Source organism: Pinus tabuliformis, chromosome X, assembly GCF_031772625.1.
Source record: "Pinus tabuliformis cultivar Carrire ecotype Pingquan chromosome X, CPIR1, whole genome shotgun sequence".
Taxonomy (NCBI): domain Eukaryota; kingdom Viridiplantae; phylum Streptophyta; class Pinopsida; order Pinales; family Pinaceae; genus Pinus; species Pinus tabuliformis.
Window position 1 is genome coordinate 162,016,536 of NC_142308.1, and position 19,633 is coordinate 162,036,168.

The following is a 19,633-nucleotide window of genomic DNA, read 5'->3' on the forward strand; positions in this document are numbered from 1 at the left end:
ATTGACTGGAAAGCACATTCATTCTTTTCCATGTACGATGAGGCAAAACTACAACCAACCAGATGCCGATGTTCTTAGAGGATGGCCTTTCAACACTTGGTAATAGGTATATTAACATTTTTGGTGCCCAGCTAAATTTTCTATTTACTTTTTGAAACCAGTTCTTGGTATATTTCAATCCCCAGGTTTAAAGTGTCAGCTAAATCTCATTGGAAGATAGATTCATGGAAGAGTGATATGATAAGTAATTAAGAGTCGTTTTATCATGTGAACTAACAACCATAATACTATCAAAATTAACAAAGATTTTATAAGTATCATGATAAGATGTATGTTAAAAAATCTAGCATTATTCAGAGATATGTAAAGCATGTGTATGGGACACACATAGAAAAGAAAAATTACAAAATTGGAAACCGTCCTAACACAAAAGATCATCGAGAAAATAGAAAATTAAGCCTAACAATTAACATCACTCCAGCAATAGATTTTAAATTGCCACCCTATGGTTAATGTTTTAACTCAAAGTACTAAGACATTCTCTCTAAGTCACTTGGCTGTATTTATAAATGAACTCTGCAACAATGAAATTTGGGAATAAATTACCAGTACACTAAATTGATTAAATTGGTTATAACTCAATATATATATATATATATGAGTTGCAAGTTTTTACAATCCTCTCAAACAAAAACCTATCGTTTAAACTATCCAACATTTTGGTTGTATTTAGATATGAACTATGCAACAATGAAATTTGAGAATAAATTACCAGTACACCAAATTAATTAAATTTGGTATAACTCCATATATATATATAAGTTGCAAGTTTTTACAAACCAACAAAACCTCTCAAACAAAAACCTATCGTTTAAACTATCCAACATTTTCCACAAAATCCTTTAAGTGCAACAACAGATTATCAAACTTAATTATAAGATATATAATAATTGTAATGTTCATGAACTCGATCTCTCGAATATATTTCAGCTTTTATTTGTCTTATAAGCTGTGCATTTCAGAAAGAAGTGGGTGGATAAACTCATTTTTTTGGCATTTTTTTTCCTGGCAAGGCAAAGTTCCACTTTGATCCAATCATTTTTTTCAAAATTTAAGCAATCTGAGTCATCTTAAATTATGAGCTAACCGTGGTTATATCTTTCTTCTGGATTTACTATCATGTTACAATTAATTTTAAACATCCTGATCATTTCTGTAGTATTACTATCTCCAGAAAAATGTTATCAGGGCTCGCTGGCAATAGAATATATGTTACAGAAACAGCTCACGAACTTTAGCTCCATGAAACAGACTACTGAACTTGATAGAAACATCATTGGAATCCTAGGTGGGCTTTCAACCTTCTGACTTTAGCATCCAAATGCCCAAGTTTTGGCAAGCCATATGACACAAGAAGGGAATCAACATGGTCATTCGGAATTTTATCCAACTCTGCAAGACTGTTTGGCAAGTTGTCCGGATATATTCCATCAGCAATAGGGACTGGCATGAGAGGATCAGTTAAAGCACAACTTGCATTGATACGCCTTGCATCCTGACAATGAATCCTGCAAACCAACATAAGTGCACCACATGACAATCTTTATAGTTTGGTTGTACTGCAAAATGAAAAATGTAAAAGCAATGATTCAAAGAGAACAAAAAAGGATGTATAGTTAATATGCATGAATTCACTTCCCTTTACTCACTGGCACTATCAGAGATAAACACACAGATAATAAGCAGTAAAATGAATCTTTGGCTTAACAAATGACTTCATATTCAAAACACTGTTAGCAATATCTAATATCTTCACTGTATGCTAAACCAATCAATAGTCAAGGCAATTCTATATGGGAAGGCCATTCTCGACTGATGGAATGCAAAATAAAAACCCTTCTGAAGCCAACTTTTAGGCCAAATTTCAAGTCTATTTGAAAACCGACTGGTTGGAGCCTGGAGGCCCTTTAGTTACACAGTTTTAAGGGCTAGTTCTGATCCGATTTTGAAACTGGCCGAACTCTGCTGGAGTCTGCTTTCCAGCCTATTTTTGGAGGCCAAACTCTAGAACTGTGAAAGGTCGAGTTTAGTGTGCAGTGTAAAAGGAGGTCAAGTTTAGTGTGCAGTGTAAAAGGAGGTTGAGCCCAAATTTATCTTTTGCAGACCTGTTTTTAAGCCCAAAAATCAGGACCGAATTTCTAAAAAGGTGGTCTGTTTAAGGTGTGACAACAGTGTTAAGGGAGTTGTTGTTAGCTTTTGTAGCATCGGATGGTGTTCTAGTTTCGACAGTTGTCAGAAAGGCTAAAAAACACTAGGACTCCATAACCAGAAAAGGTATTAGGAAAATCCACCTAGAGATGCCTTAATTAAGTCAATTAATCAGTAATTAAATTTTTCCTAGTCTAACTTGGGGAAAATTATTAATTAACAAAAATTAATTGAAGAATGTGATATTTCTCTAGAAACTCACATGGATCGACTAGGAAATAATCTTAGTGATTGATTAAGTTTTAATCTTCGATATTGGAGTCCCAACTAGAGATTATCAGAAGTCGATGGGTAGATGGAGGAACATACTCAAGATCGATTTCCTTGGGCAATTCAATTTGCCAAAAAAGTTCGAGCCAAAGAGGGGACACAGAGACAAAGAGGCACAAAGACAGTTGTCCTAGAGGAAGTCTTCCAGTTCCACAGAGTCAGTAGTAGAAGGGTCATATTTCCCAGAGAAGCGGCACAAAGCTAGCACACATAGCTTCAGAGGGAGATCGATTTTTTGCTTAAGGGAAGAGCGATTCAGTTGCAGTTGGTCTGGAAATTCTCCAGGAGGCCAAGCGAATTCCTTCCAGAGGTGGGGTCAGCTAGGACATCATCCTTCCAGCAGTTCAAGGACTTAGCGAGTCAGAGCTTACGCAAGCACTATGTTGACCACTACGTGTCAATGACCCATAGCAGTACACCCCCTTTTTCACAAAAGGGATAGCACCTAATCGATGTGTTCCTGCCATCCAGCAATCATCATCAGCTTGAGGATCATCTTATAACGTAAACCCAGTCTGCATGTGTATAATGTAAATAATTTCAATAGATCCGTGTCGTGTATGTAATCACCTAGGTAAACCTACTTTTCTGGTGACGATCTACATTCCGGGAGGTTTTTTGTCTCACCGATCCATTCTGGATGGTCGGCAGAGTTTTCCTTCAGCCTTACCCCAAAGCCAGAGTGGATTTCGTGACTGGTACCTTAAGGAAGTTCTAATGTTTTAGATCGAATCTATGTAAAAGTGATTTGGGAATAATCTTAACTATTTGGTTAGATTATTTTATTACAAATTGTTTGATCTGCTACATTATATTTGTGTCGCAAATCTAGGTAGTTTGTGAGGGTCCTTTTTAGATGGGTGTTCCCCCTTGAGATGTAAAAAATGTAAAAACATGATGTAAAGTGTCTTGAGGGTTAAAAAAATAATTTATCTCCTCATAGGTCCTAGGTCCTAGGTAAATTTAAATTTTCTAAAGGTAAAATTCGTGGGTCCTTTAAAAAATTAAATTTTAACAGGTCCAAGGACTAAAGTTAATTGATTATTTTGCTAAATTTTATGCCTTAGGTCCCTGGGGTTAAGTCAAAGTCAAAATTTTGAGGAAATTAACGCAAATTTTTAATTTTTTAATTTATTAAAATGCATTTAATTGAAAAATTCAAAATTTCCTCAATATTTAAAATTTCAACGGATGAGACTAAAAGAAATTTTGATCCTCATCAACAGTCAAGATCACTTTGACAAGGATCACTCGAACTAGCTGTTGGAAGATTTATTTTTAAATAAGAGGTCATTTGTCAGTTGAGATCATCTGATCTTTTGATTGTGTACGAAGCGAAAAACTCTCTTGTAATCTTTTTATGAGCAATAAAGAAAGACTTTGGGGTTAATTTCTGCTAGTGTTACTCTTCATGGAAATGTTGTAAGATGTATTATTTTCGTGCGTAATTTCTTTCTTGCCATTAATAATAGCTTCTAAAGAGCGATTTGAGTACAGGTATCTTGCTCGGCCGTTGGAGTTTGAATCAGTGTGGAAAAAGTCCCGAAAAATTTGCGATTTATTCCTAAAATCACGATTTTTTGGGCAAAAGGATTAAATCGCGCGACTTTTTGGCGATTTTTTCGTTTACGAAAAAATCACGATTTTATCGAAATAATCCCGATTTAATCGGGAGTCGATGGAAAAAATCGGCTTCCATTTTTTATGCGTGGATAAAATGCCGCAAAGGGTGATTTCGGTTCATTTTCGCTGTGCGTTTTCACTGTTTTGGCTGCTGTGGAGAATCGAGGGTTACGTTCCAACTTCCGTTTGCAACTTTGCCATTGCGTGGAGAGGAGCCGGCAAGGTATGTTAAACAGTTAATGTTTCAGTCAAGGACCAAGGTTAATGTTAATGTTTCAGATTTCCTGTAAATGTTAAACGCTGTTAAAAATTATTAAATCTTACATTTCAGCGGATTGTCAATGGTCATTGTATTGTAATATATGTCTACGACTCTACCAATGTGAAGCCTTGTAGGCTGTAGCTACTGCAAGACAGTATTATAAATTTAATAATTTATAACCAAACCCTTAACTCGCTGACAGAAAAACCCTTGTAGCAGAACCCTTACTGCAATCATCAATTCATGGTTAATGAACAGTCAATCAAGATATTTTAACGCCAATATACAAAGCAATCTGCTACAATAAGAAAATACTCATGTTTTGTTGATAATTCGATCACTAGTTAGGGGCCAGGGCTTCTGAAATTTGCTCAAAAAACAGTTTTGGTCACAAATAATTTTACAACAATACGCAAGTCCACAATGAACAGGACTGATTTGTCCAAGAAAACCAGTAATGTACCAATTCAATACTGTATGTAAAATGAACCAGATTCACTGCCTTAATTCCTGCTAACAGCTACAGAGTCTGAGCTTCTTTCTTGGCCTACTGTCAATAGTTTAGAGTAAGTTCCTGCTACAAATCTGTAGGGAACAAAGTCCTGCAAAAACCCTACTGTGCTCTATGTCAAATATAGCCAAATAGGATCAGCATACATACATTGTTTGAGTGATCTGTTTCAGGACATCATTTAGGACTATTTTGATGGATCATTGCTACATAAACGTTACTCCTATTGCTGGTCCAAGGGAATGCCGAATAGCTTTAAGCCTTGTACCAAACCAAAACAATCTTGCACTTAGTTCCTTTGCTGATTAGAAATTTAGAATTATAGCCTCTTTAAGACATGCAGACTCTATATTATATATTATATATTATATTAGAATTATAGACTCTAAGATATGCAGAGTCCAGACTCTATATTTATTATTTCATAATCATAAATGAATCAATGATAAAAGTTTTATGTACTATAAATTTGTTTTATGTTAAATTTACTAATTTGTTTTTAAATTCAAAGTGCAATACAAATTATATTTTGCCGATTTGAAGGCTGAAGCAATTTAATTTGTTTCAATTTTTTTTGTGCCCAGGTTTAAACTTTAAATTCAAGCTCAAAGTTTAAAACAAAATGCCAAGGATTTTGGACGCTATGTGGGAGTTTGGTGAGCCTGATATTACACCCGAAACTGGGGGGATCAATAGAATGTATTTGACTTGCAAGTTGTGCAGCAAGCATATGTCAGGAGGTATCAACAGATTAAAATTCCATTTGGGGCAAAATGTTGAACTTTGCACAATTACAACTCCAGAAATCATCCAACAAGCCATTCAGTCATTGATGGATAAAGAGGACGGAAAAGACACCAGGGCCGCACTAAAAAACCAACTTGTAGGGGGCTCAAGAGTGGGGGGAATTGAGAGTGGCAGTGCTTCTTTAGCAGCATCACCTTCCTCACCCATGGGTACTCATCCTTCTATCTCATCTTTTTTTGTTCCTAGAACAACAACTGGTTCACTACCTGGGATCAAATCAGCAGAAAAAAAGGAAAAGGCAAAAGCTGACAGGTTGGTCAGTAAGTGTCTTCTATGGAGTGATGTTCCTTTCAACATTGCCAAGACAAACCCATTCTACCAGCCTATGTTTGATGCTATCGCTGTCGTTGGCTCGAGGTACAAAGCCCCCACCTTTGCGGAATTGAGAGGGCCTCTTCTTCAAGATGAAAACACTGATTGCACTACTAGATTGGCAAAGTTTAGGGCATCATGGGAACACACTGGATGCACAGTCATGTTAGATGGTTGGACTGACCAGAAGGATAGGACCCTTCTTAACTTCTTGGTTAGTTGTTCCAAGGGGACAATGTTTATGAAATATGTTGATGCATCTGCACACATTAAAGATGCACGTTTATTATGTGAGTTGTTGGACATATTCATTCGGGAAGTAGGCCCAAGCAATGTTGTCCAAGTCATAATGGACAACGCTGCAAATTATGTTGCAGCTGGCAAGATGCTTATGGAGAGGTATCCTAACTTGTTTTGGACACCTTGTGCTGCTCATTGCATTGACTTGATGTTGGAGGATATAGGTAAGATTCCTACTGTGAGGGATATTGTTGAATCATCCAAGAGCATGACAAAATTTATATATAATCATGCATCTGTGTTTAGCTTGATGAGAAGATTCACCAACAAGAAAGAGTTGGTGCGTCTTGCCATTACACGATTTGCCACTACTTTCATATCTCTTCAGTCTCTGTTGAATTCTGTGTGGGATGTGAAGAGCATGTTTCTCTCAGCGGATTGGCGTTTTTTATCTATTAGCCGCAAACCGGAGGGAGAGGGCATATGCAGACTAGTTTCATATGATCAGAGCTTTTGGGTAGGAGTAAAGGAGGTGTGCGCCATTTCAAAACCTTTGGTAAGGGTTCTTCGGTTGGTTGATGGAGACAAGCCCGCAATGGGCTACTTGTATGAGGCCATGGATAGGGCCAAAGAAGCCATTTGTGCTTATTATGCAGATAAGGGAGACAAGGGGTTAGTGAAACAACAGGTCATATGGAGAGTGATTGATTAGCTATGGAACAATACCCTCCATCGCCCCATTCATGCTGCAGGTGTCTACCTCAACCCTGCATTTTCTTACGCTTGTGGTTTCAGATTTGATGCCGAGGTGATGGATGGATTCTTCACTTGTGTCGAGAGGATGGTGTCATCTGAGCAAGAACGTGAGGAGATTTCTAAAGAAATGGAGGTCTATAGGATGGGAGGTGGCACATTTGGTTTTAACATGGCTATTAAGAATAGGACGACCAAAATGCCAGGTAAGCTTCAGTTTGTTTCAAACTTTCAAGTTTAGAATTTCAATGTTTTTTCTTATGTTTCTCATTTTTCTTTTAACTCATAGATGCTTGGTGGACAAGCTATGGTGCCAGAGTACCCCATCTCCAAAAGCTTGCCATTCGAGTGCTCAACCAAACATGCAATTCCTCTGAGTGTGAGCGCAACTGGATTGTATTTGACAAAATACACTCCAAAAAGCGCAACAGGTAAAAAGATTTCAAATTAATTTTTTTGAATTCATTTGATTAATTTTAATATTTAAATTTTCTAAGTACTAATTTACAATCTATGACCCTAATACAGATTGGAGTCCCAACGCCTCAATGACATGGTCTATGTCTACCACAATCTTTGATTGTGGGTGAGACAACTTCAAAAACCTACTGATGTGGAAGCCATCTCATTGGACAATATTGATACCACTTCTTCATGGAGAGTTGACATTGAGAGGCCGATCATGGACTCGATCCGGGATTGGTTAGGTGTGGATCTAGAGGATGTAGCAGTTGCAGAGGAGGGAGAGCCAGAGATAGAGGAGGAGGAGCAACATCAGGGTCAGAAGGCAGTAGCAGAGCTGGATGAGGATGCTGAGGAGGAGGTGACACCATCTAGGATGGGCAACAGCAGCAGCATAGCACAAAAGCCACCTCTTCCATCGACTTCTAGAGAACGATTGAGTCCATTTGATTTTGTATCCCCAGGGGCAAGGCCTTCTTCCTCTAGAGGAAAAGGCAAAACCATTCCCTATTCCCGTAAAAGGGGAAGAGGATCTCAATGACTGATTACTTGATGACTTTTAGATGACTCATGATATACATTTATTATATTTTTTGTTGATATTTTGACTCTTGAGATTTGAGACTCAGACAGGACTCAAAATTCAGGAGTTGATTCACTATTTTGACATGTGATGTAGCACTATACTTCATATACATATTATAAATTAGCTTTCTTTACATGTTTATGTGGAAATGCATTTATTTGATGTTGTGGATACTCTAGATGTTAAAAAAAAATAAAATAAAAATGAATAATTTTGTGTTTTTTTAATTTTGCCAACCTTTTGCCGATTTTTTCAAAAAACTCCCGACTTTACCGAGTTTTTCAACTTTTGGACCCTTGCTGAATTAATCCCGACTTTGACTTTTTCCACATTGGTTTGAATGATAATTTAATTTTTGAATATAATAGCAGGTATCTCTACTAGATCTGAATTTTATTATTGTTTTCTCGCTCTATGTTGACGGTTGAATTGAGTTTTGCAGGAAAATCCTTGATTATAGATCATCGGGCATTCGAGGAAGTTCTCGGCTAAACCAGCCAACTCCCGATCCGTGTTTTCTGAATAGCCCAGTTTGAATTTGATCCCAGGCTTATCATAAGATATTTTTATGGGTGATGCATGAGGGTTTTGAGCTCAGTACCTCCTTTAAAAACTACAAAAAAACTTAATTTTTTTTTTGTGCTAAATCGTTAAATCTGGCTGTTGAGATCATCAGATCTGGGAGCGGAGTCAGACTCACACTCCCTAGATCTGATAGATCTTCCATTTATGTACATAGGTCTGTAATTAATTTTAGTTTTCTGACTTTGGTTTTCGGGGTTTTAGTGTTTTTTGGGTCATATCGTTTGGGTGTTTTTGTTGTATTGCAACTACAAATATGACGCTGAAAGTTGTGCAGAGCCAAATCTAGGCCCTGGAAGGTAAAATCTGGAATCTGGTTTATTTTGGTAGGGATTATGTCCAGATTCTGAAGTCCAAAGGTTTAAATTTAAATTCAGATCTGGAAATTTCATGAAGTTTTCAGGGTTAAATCTGAAGCAAGTTGATTCAAATTTTTAAATTAAGATTTCTGGAAAATTCTTAAAGAAGTTATGGTCGATTTAAGGGGTTGTTAGGCTACCATTTGTCCGATTTCTACCTTGTTTTGGGGTTTCATTGTGCAAATTCGAAAAAAAAAAATTGACCCTCTCCCCTATCTGCGTTCTCTCTTGGATGTTCGTTGCCATTCTTCTGCATATCCAACAGTCCCGTTCATCCAATCTGCATTCCATCCAGCTCTCAGCCTTATCCAATCCATCCCACGTAGATCCACGCTATCTCCAGACCCTCAAAGCCCCTGTCATTGTTGTCCATTTTTGCACATCCGTTGTCATTGCAGCTCCCTCGTCCATCCCTCAATCATCTCTACAGCTCATCCCTATCCATTGTCCATCGCACATCCTTCGAGCTTTAAACCTGCAATAAATATTCCTAACGTTGTCCATTGTTTGCCTTGCTCCCAAGATCTGCGTCCAAAATTCTCTCCTTCACGGCCCTCGCTGGCAGCCACGTTTTCCCTTTTCACATCCCCAACACATCCGAACCACCATAACCCTCTTAGTCTCCCTGCAATCCGCGTCCCTCATCATTGCTAACCCGCAGCTACTGCTCCATTCACCAAGCACAGTCTTCTCTGTCGTCAATCTCTTCATTGCTCTGAAACCTGCAGCAGCAAAAAAAATGAACGCATTTGACTTCTTTTCTTTTATTATGCATGCTTTAGGTTAGGTCTTAGTTTCATTAGTTATTTTTTCATTTTTTGTTTAGGTTTGTATATACATTAAAGTCAAGGGTCAAGATTGAAATGTATCTTGATTTTTTTTTTTTTTTTGAAATTCGATTTTGAATTTTTCTTTTAATTGACTTTTATTTTTTAACTCTTTTTTTATTTCATTTCTTATTTTAATTTTAATTTTCAGTTTTGGCTTCGGCTTTAATTTTTTTATTTCATTTTATTCAGTTTCACATTTTTCCAATCTTATGATTTTAATTTTATTCATTTAAATAAAAATAAAAATAAAAAATCGATTTTGTTTCTTTTGATTTCATTTTTTTTTTATTAAAAAAATATGTAAGTCTTAAAAAACTTTAAAAATGTTCTAAATTTAAAAAAATCTAAAAATCATAAAAAAAGATTAATTAATCATAAAAATAAAAATAAAATAAAATAAAAATTTAAAACTTTAAAAAATTTTGAAAAATAAAAAATTAAATAAACTAGAGGATCGCGCTTTAACATTAAAAAAAAATTAACGTGGCCTATGGCCCATTAAAAATTTTGATTTTTTTTTAACCCTTTCGTTTAATTAATTTCCTAAGGAACAATTGAATCGATAACTTAAAATTCCTTGGTGTTACTGGTATTAAGAGCAAAATCTAAATTTTTCATGATTTTTCTATGATCAAGGTGCAATAAACATTTTTAATCATATTTCACTATTGGAGAAAACTAATTGAATCTAGATCTTGTTCATCAACGATAATTGTCTTAAATCTGGAATATCTTGCGTGATACAGTGTTGGGCGTTTTTGTGGATTATTTATGATTGTCACTTTTCGTCACATATTGAAAATCGTTCTAGATAGCTTGTTTTATTGATGGATAATTCAAATATCAAAGGCACTAGTCTATAATTGTTTCTATCTTGTGGTCGTGTCTTGTTTACATTGGCGTTTAATCTATCAATCTGATTTAATTGTTTAGATTCATCAAGTTGTCCATCATTAAAATCTCCTAGAGCCCGTGATCCACAGGCTTTCTCATCCATTTACCTTAGGGACTACCCCCCTTGACTTGCCTAGGAGAGAGTCTAAACGGAGTAAGGATTAAGAGTGACAGCGCTTACTCTGAGCATTGTCGCGCTGCCTAGGCACTTTGCACGACAACATTTTTGGTGTCGTTGCCGGGGATAGAGTTTTTTTGTCCTTGGTCCTCACGACATTTCTTCAACATTCATCTTTTATCTGTCTCATCTCTCATTCAAGCCGGCAAAGTCAAAACTTCTTGGCATTGCCACCGGGGACAGAGTTTTTTATGTCCTTGGTTTCTTCGACATCGTTTTAATCATCTCATCTTTTCCGCCATTCATTAGCCTGTCAAGCGGCACAACATTTCCTGGCGTCATTTGATCTTTTCATCGCCCTATCTTTCGTCATCTCGTTAATCGTTTCATCTGCACCTTTAGCACCTGGACATTTCGGTTAGTTTCTTGTTTGGGTGGCAACTCCACTTCTTCCATTTATTATTTCTCAGACAAGAAGCACTCCCTTATATCCAGTCGTTTGTTGCCTTTTGGATCCTAGAGTTAGATTCATGTTCAAGTGGCGACTCCACTTCCTTCATTTCGACAAGAATTTCTACTAGAAGCTCCCTTCTTGTGGATCTCTTGATTTTCTTGAGTAGAGGTCTCTCTCTATCATCCATTTGGTCCCTCATTATTCATCATGGATTATTCATTTACCCCGTGTCATTTTACTGATGTTCTCGTGATATCCGGAAGTGGCCATTCATAAATTGTTCTTTGTTCTCGAGTGGTGATTCAGACGCTATTAGAAAGCATTTATGCAGGTTTACTCATACAATGCTCATATATTGTAGTTCCCCCCAGTATGATCATGAAGATGTCAAAATGCGTTTATTTGCCTTTTCTTTAGAGGGTGATGCTTTGAATTGGTTTAATAATTGTCCTGAAAATTCTTTCGCTTCTTTACAAAACATCGTCAATGCTTTTAAAGATAGATATGGTTATCAAGGTAGCTCGCCTTGTGCCCCTAAAATTATGCAACAGAATGAAAGTGATTTTGTGAAGGATCAAGCTGTCGATGAAAGATTTCAAGACAATTCTCCATATCAGAATGTGCCATCCATCTGTAGCATTGCAGATCAAATCCATGATAGTGGAAACGCAGGAACAAGTTATCAAATCAGTGTCGACCATGAAAAGGAAGATGATAAGCAAATTATAGAAGAACTAAAGCAGTTGGTTAAAGACATGCAGTTCAGCCAAACGCAGCTAATAAAAAATATGGAGCTTAATCAAGAAAAATTTGTACCTGATTACGTCAAGGATATGAGAACTTTATACACCCACCTGGAAAAGCGAGATAAGGAGATGGAAACCATGAAAGCTAATCATGACAGGGAAATTAATTCCATGCAAAACAAGTTATTAACTATGGATGAAGAAATGACCATCATGACATTCAATTATAATAATCAGTTGGCTACCATGCAAGCAAATCATAAGAAAGAGATAAACTATATGCAAAATTGTTTCATGGGCATGAAAGCAAAGAATGAAAAAATAATAAAAGATGTGGAAGTTGGTTAGATATGCATTTAGAATAAGTTACTGACCATGGAGGAAAACCATTCCAAGGAAGTCAATGCTATGAAGGTTGAACACTCTAACCAGATGGATGCCATAACAATACAGGTACTGAAATTTCAGCATCGATCAAAGGATGAAAGAAACAAGGAGACGTCAATAGATCAAAAGCCTCCTTATCTGCTATAGCAAGCTCCATCTTATTATGAGAAGGTCATTTGCTCCATTGAAAAGTGGCTAATTGAAGGTGACCCAGATAAAACAAAAATTGATAAGAATCAAATGCAGAATGAAGAAAGACATGTCATGCATACCCTACATACTTCATCTGAGAGTTTTGAAACAGAATGTTCCACGTCATCAGTGATACACCCTGCCACAAAGAAAAAGCGCAAGAGAAAAAGAATGAAAAAGCGATTTGATGCATCAAATGGCCGCGAGCAGCTTGATTTTTGGATAGGAAAAAGTCCTACCGTATGTAGGATTAGACATGGCACATCCGAGAAACAGCCGATAGATTTGCTTGAAAGCAGGCAAATGCTCAGTGTGAACTATATTGAACACATCTGTTGCCATGGGGCATCTTTGTATTGTATTTCTAACCTTATGCCCTATTATTTCAGTATTTCATTTTGTAGTTAGATTTGTGTTTTTCATGTTATTAGACTAGTTAATAAATGAAGAGCTTATATATTTCTTGTGCTTAACGTTACATGAAGATTTTTGGATGGACGCTACTTATGTTTTGTTGTGTGTTGCATGGATGCAAATTCTGGACTCTCACATTCCTCCAGTGCAGCAACAGGTCCCCAAGTAGAGCCAGATGTTGACCACTACATGTCAATGACCCATAGCAGACCCTTTTTCCCAAAAAGGGATAGCGCCTGATCAATGTGTTCCTGCCATCCAGCTATCATCATCAGCTTGAGGATCATCTTATAATGTAAACCTAGTCTGCATGTGCATAATGTAAATAACTTCAGCAGATCCGTGTCGTGTATGTAATCACCTAGGTAAACCTACTTTTCTGGTGACGATCTACATTTCGGGAGGTATTTTGTCTCACCAATCCATTCTCGATGGTCGGCAGAGTTTTCCTTCAACCTTACCCCAAAGCCGGAGTGGATTTTGTCACTAAGATCTTAGGGAAGTCCTAGTGTTCAACATCGAGTCTATGTAAAAGTGATTTGGGAATAATCCTGACTATTTGGTCAAATTATTTTATTACAAATTGCTTGATCTGCTAGATTATATTTGTGTCGCAGATCTGGGTAGTCTGTGAGGGTCCTTTTCAAATGGGTGTTCCCCCTTGAGATGTAAAAAATGTAAAATCATGATGTAAAGTGTCTTGAGGGTTAAAAAAATTATTTATCCCCTCATAGGTCCTAGGTCCTAGATAAATTTAAATTTTCCTGACGTAAAATTCATGGGTCTTTTAAAAAATTAAATATTAACATGTCGAGGGACTAAGGTTAATTGATTATTTTGCTAAATTTTATGCCTTGGGTTCCCGGGGCTAAGTCAAAGTCAAATTTTTGAGGAAATTAATGCAAAATTTTAATTTATGAATTTATGAAAATGCATTTAATTGAAAAATTCGAAATTTCTTCAATATTTAAAATTTCGACAAATGAGATTAAAAGAAATTTTGATCCTCATCAACGGTCAAGATCACTTTGACAAGGATCACTCGAACTAGCCATTGGAAGATTTATCTTTAAATAGAAGGTCATTTGTCAATTGAGATCATCCGATCTTTGATCGTGTACTAAGCGAAAAGCTCTCTTGTAATCTTTTTATGAGCAATAAAGAAAAACTTTGGGGTTAATTTCTACTGGTGTTACTCTTCATGGAAATGTTGTAAGATGTATTATTTTCGTGCATAATTTCTTTCTTGCCATTAATAATAGCTTTTGAAGAGCGATTTGAGTATAGGTATCTTGCTCAGTCACTGGGATTTGAATGATAATTTAATTTTTGAATATAATAGCAGGTATCTCTATTAGATCTGAATTTTATTATTGTTTTCTCGCTCTATTAACGGCTGAATTGAGTTTTGCAGGAAAATACTTGATTATTAGATCATCAGGCGTTCGAGGCAGTTCTCAGCTAAATCAGCCAACGCTCAATCCATGTTTTCTGAAGAGCCCAGTTTGAATTTGATCCCGTACTTATCATAAGATATTTTTATGGGTGATGCATGAGGGTTTTGAGCTCAGTACCTCCTTTAAAAAATTCAAAAAACTTAATTTTTTTTTGTGCTAAATCGTTAAATTTGGCTGTTGAGATCCTCAAATCATCAGATCTAGGAGCGGAGTCGGACTCACACTCCCTAGATCTGATAAATTTGCCTTTATGTACATAGATCTGTAATTAATTTTAGTTTTCTGACTTTGGTTTTCGGGGTTTTAGTGTTTTTTGGGTCATTATGTATATCGTTTGAGTGTTTTTGTTGTATTGCAGCTACAGATCTGAAGCTGAAAGTTGTGTAGAGTCCAGATCTAGGCCCCGGAGGGTAAGATCTAGAATTCTGGTTTATTTTGGCAGGGATTATGTCCAGATTCTGAAGTCCAAAGGTTTAAATTTAAATTCAGATCTGCAAATTTCGTGAAGTTTTCAAGGTTAAATTTGAAGCAGGTTGATTCAAATATTTAAATTAAGATTTCTGGAAATTTCTTAAAGAAATTCTGGTGGATTTAAGGGGTTGTTGGACTACAATTTGTCCAATTTTTGCCTGGTTTTGGGGTTTTATTGTGCAAATTCGAAATTTTTCTTTTACTCTCTCCTCTGTCTGCGTTCTCTCTTGGATGTTCGCTACCATTCTTCTGCATATCCAATAGTCCCGTTCATCCAATCTGCATTCCATCCAGCTCTCAGCCTTATCCAATCCATCCCATGTAGATCCACGCTATCTCCAAAACCTCAAAACCACTACCATCGTTGTCCATTTCTGCACATTCGTTGTCATTGCACCTCCCTCGTCTATCCCTTGATCATCTCTACAGCTCATCCCTATAGCTCATCCCTATCCGTTGTCCATCGCACATCCTTCGAGCTTCAAACCTGCAATAAATATTCCTAACGTTGCGCATTGTTTGCCTTGCTGCCAGGATCTATGTCCAAAACCCTCTCCCTTCACGGCCCCCGCTGGCACCCACGTCTTCCCTTTCCACATCCTCAACACATCCGAGCCACCATAACCCTCTTAGTCTCCCTGCAATCCACGTCCCTCATCGTTGCTAACCTGCAGCCACTGCTCCATTCACCGAGCACAGTCTTCTCTGCCGTCAATCTCTTCATCGCTCTGAAACCTGCAGCAGCAAAACAAATGAACGCATTCGACTTCTTTTCTTTTATTATGCATGCTTTAGGTTAGGTCTTAGTTTCATTAGTTATTTTTTCATCTTATGTTTAGGTTTGTATATACATTAAAAGTCAAGGGTCAAGATTGAAATGTGTTTTGATTTTTTATTTTTTTTTTGAAATTCGATTTTGAATTTTTCTTTTATTTGACTTTCATTTTTTTAACTCTTTTTTTATTTCATTTCTTATTTTTATTTTTATTTTCAGTTTTGGTTTTGGCTTTAATTTTTTTATTTCATTTTATTTAGTTTCACATTTTTCAAATCTTATGATTTTAATTTTATTCATTTAAATAAAAATAAAAAATAAAAATCGATTTTGTTTTCTTTTGATTTCATTTTATTTCATTTTTTTTTAATTTTGATTTTAATTAAAAAAATACAAAAGTCTTAAAAACACATTAAAAAAGCTCCAAATTTAAAAAAAAAAAAATCTAAAAATCCTAAAAAAAGATTAATAAATCATAACAATAAACAAAGAAAAAATAATTTGAAAAAGTTTTAATAACTTTAAAAAATTTTGAGAAATTAAAAATGAAATAAACTAGAGGATCGCGCTTTAACATTAAAAAAAAATTAACATGGCCTATGGCCCATTAAAAATTTTGATTTTTTTAACCCTTTCATTTAATTAATTTCCTAAGGAACGATTGAATCGCTAACTTAAAATTCCTTGGTGTTGCTAGTATTAAGAGCAAAATCTAAATTTTTCATGATTTTTCTATGGTCAAGGTGTGATAAACATTTTTAATCATATTTCACTGTTGGAGAAATCTAATTGAATCTAGATCTTGGTTATCAACGATAATCGTCTTAAATATGGCATATCTTGCGTGATACAGTGTTGGGCGTTTTTGTGGATTATTTATGATTGTCACTTTTCGTCACATATTGAAAATCGTTCTGGATAGCTTGTTTTATAGATGGATAATTCAAATATCGAAAGCACTGATCTATAATTGTTTCTATCTTGTGGTCATGTCTTGTTTACATTGGCATTTAATCTATCAATATGATTTAATCGTTTAGATTCATCAAGTTGTCCATCATTAAAATCTCCTAGAACCCGTGATCCACAGGCTTTCTCATCCATTTACCTTAGGGATTACCCCCCTTGACTTGCCTAGGAGAGAGTCTAAACAAAGTGAATAAGGATTAAGAGTGACAGCCCTTACTCTGAGCATTGTCGTGTTGCCTAAGCACTTTGCGCAACAACACACTACACAGAGGCTCACGCAAAGGCTATACAACTAACTAGTTTTGCTAGTTGTTGACGCTGGATCAAGCGTGGTGTTGAAGTATTTGCCTCAGAGATATTTTGGCCAGATTATTTTGTTGATTGGGTTGCCAATTAGGCATCCATAGATTGTACTCAGCATTTCTCACCGTTTCTTAATAATAAAAACCCTTAGTTGCTGCACTGGTTTTCCCACATTAGGATTTTCTGGGGACTTTTGTCCAAAAACAACAGTGTTATATTTGTGTGTGTGTGTGCAAGTATTTTATCAGTTTCCTGTGTATCTTCCACAGTATTTTTATTTGTGAATATTGCAACGTTTTTAATTCATTGTTGTCGTAGCAATAAACTGCTAAATTAATTTACAGTTAGAAGAATTAATCCCAGTTGTTGTAATAAAATTTCAGTAGTGAAATTTTCACATGGTATCAGAACGATTTTGATTAGACGAGGAAGCTTAGAAGCAGAAGAAGAAAATTCATTGTTCAGAGGGAGCAGCAACACGAATTTTGTGGGGCTGCGCAGTGCCTAGCTAGGCTATGCGAATTGCTGGGCAGTTTGATTTTTCAATGCAGGGTTGCAAAAAAAATTGAATTGCCAAATTGAGTGATTCCAGCAGGAAAGGGAGCACCAATAGCTCAGATTTTCGCTGAGCGATTCCTTGTTTGGGCACAGAAGGGTTTTACAGCAATTGTTAGAGAAAAATCAGCGTTATGTGGAAGAGGAAGCACACACACACAGAGAATTTCTCACAGAGCATTTCTAGTTCAAAAATCCAAATTTCCAGTCGCAGTCGACAATAGCTGCAAGCAAATTTACTCCAGAAGGGAACGTGAATAGTAGATTCAACAACCAAGCAAGTAAAAGAGGGAGATTTTCGTTCCAATTTCAGAGATGGCCACAACTAGGCTTAGAGATCAAGATAGGTTGGAGGGAGCCTCCAACTATGTCATTTGGAAGGCTAGGATGTCCTTCCTGTTAGATGAGCATGGTCTGAAAACCTATGCAGAGAATGTTGTGGCAGTAACGACAGATGCAGATCAACTAAAATAATACAGAAAGAAATGGCTAAGGCAAAGCGAATGATCCAAGATGGAGTTCGGGACCACATAGTTTCACATATATCTGCCAAGAATATTGCCAAGGAGATGTGGGATGCTCTCGCTCAGCTATATCAGAATCCTTCCGAGTAGCGGAAGATGTTCCTGAAAGAGAAGTTGAGAAACATCAGGATGTATAAGGGTGAAGGAATTGATCCCTTTCTCACCAGAATTCAAAAAATTTGGGATCAGCGAGCAGCAATTGGGGAGGCGCCTCAAGATATCGAGTTGGTGCATTTGACATTGAACAGTATCTTAGAGCACTGGGAGATCTTCATCCAAGTCATTTTGGGATGACATACTCTACCTAGGTGGGGCAGGATGTGGTCAGACCTGTAGCAAGAGGAGATGAGGCGAGCACTAGTGAATACCTCCATCAACGGAAGCAATAGTAAGGGTTCGAAAAGTGAGAAGGAGGAAGAAAATATGGCCGTTGCATCAAAGGGACCCAGTCAAGGACAAGGGCAAAAGAAGAAAAAGAAGAACCTATCTAAGGTCAAGTGCTACAGGTGTGGCAAGTTTGACCACTACAGTACTCAATTCCCTCAAAGGAAGAAGGACAAGCAGAAGAAGCAAGACTAGGCGGCAACATCCGCAGAGATAGACAAATTGTCCTCCAAGTTGGAGGAAGACTTTGCCATGTTTGCAACTATACCTCCAAGAGTGAGGTGGGGTGATATGGAGTTAGGTCCTAGAGTTGCACAGATTTGGGTAGGGTCCATTAAGTCCTCTTCCTCATGGATCATTACCTTGCTACAGAAGCCGATAGTATTCAGTAGCAGGATGAATCAGTATCAGTTGATGCAGTTAGATTTCAAAGTGATATTTGTAGACTAGTTGCAGTTAGCTACTGAGGAGCGCAGATGCAGTGTTGACAATAGAGCAAGAGGCTCAGTGGCAGAGTCAACAGCAACACAAATTCCCAGCAGATAGCACAGAGTTTAGTAGCAATCAGATGCTCAGGAGACAGATGCAACACAGAGACACAATTGATTTAGTATTTCGAATGCTTCTCAAATGCAATAGCAGCATCAACAGTTGAGAGAGTTACAATGCAGATGGAGAGTTGGCAACAGTATAGCAACAGCACAGACGTACCATCAGATTTGCGCAGTGGCAGGAAATCACATGGTCAGACATCAGTAGCGTATGGAGGATGATGCTGAGACAGGGTGTTGGAAGCAATTTAGCACTAGAACACCTTCCTCGCTAAGAGGAAGTGTTATTTTTTGTAGCATCGGATGGTGTTCTAGTCTAGACAGTTGTTAGAGAGGCTAAGAAACAATAGGACTCCATAACCCATAAAAAGGTTTCAGGAAAATCCACCTAGAGATGCCTTAATTAAGTTAATTAATCAATAATTAAATTTTTACTAAGTCTAACTTAGGGAAATTTATTAATTAACAGGAATTAATTGAGGAAGATGAGGTTTCTCTAGAAACTCACACGGATCAACTACGAAATTATGTCAACCATTGATTAAGTTTTAAACTTGGTCGTTGAGTACCAATT

At 36.8% G+C, this 19,633-nt stretch overlaps 1 protein-coding gene across 1 annotated transcript in view; it reads right to left on the reverse strand.

Annotated features, from left to right (window-relative positions):
- Positions 1 to 1,033: 1,033 nt before the first annotated feature.
- LOC149138958 (uncharacterized) overlaps positions 1,034 to 19,633 on the reverse strand; it is a 213,350-nt gene continuing 194,750 nt past the window's right edge. The window contains exon 3 of the mRNA XM_089449605.1: positions 1,034 to 1,568. Coding sequence (XP_089305731.1) covers positions 1,334 to 1,568 — 235 coding nt within the window. The 3' untranslated portion in view covers positions 1,034 to 1,333. The remainder of the gene's footprint in view (positions 1,569 to 19,633) is intronic.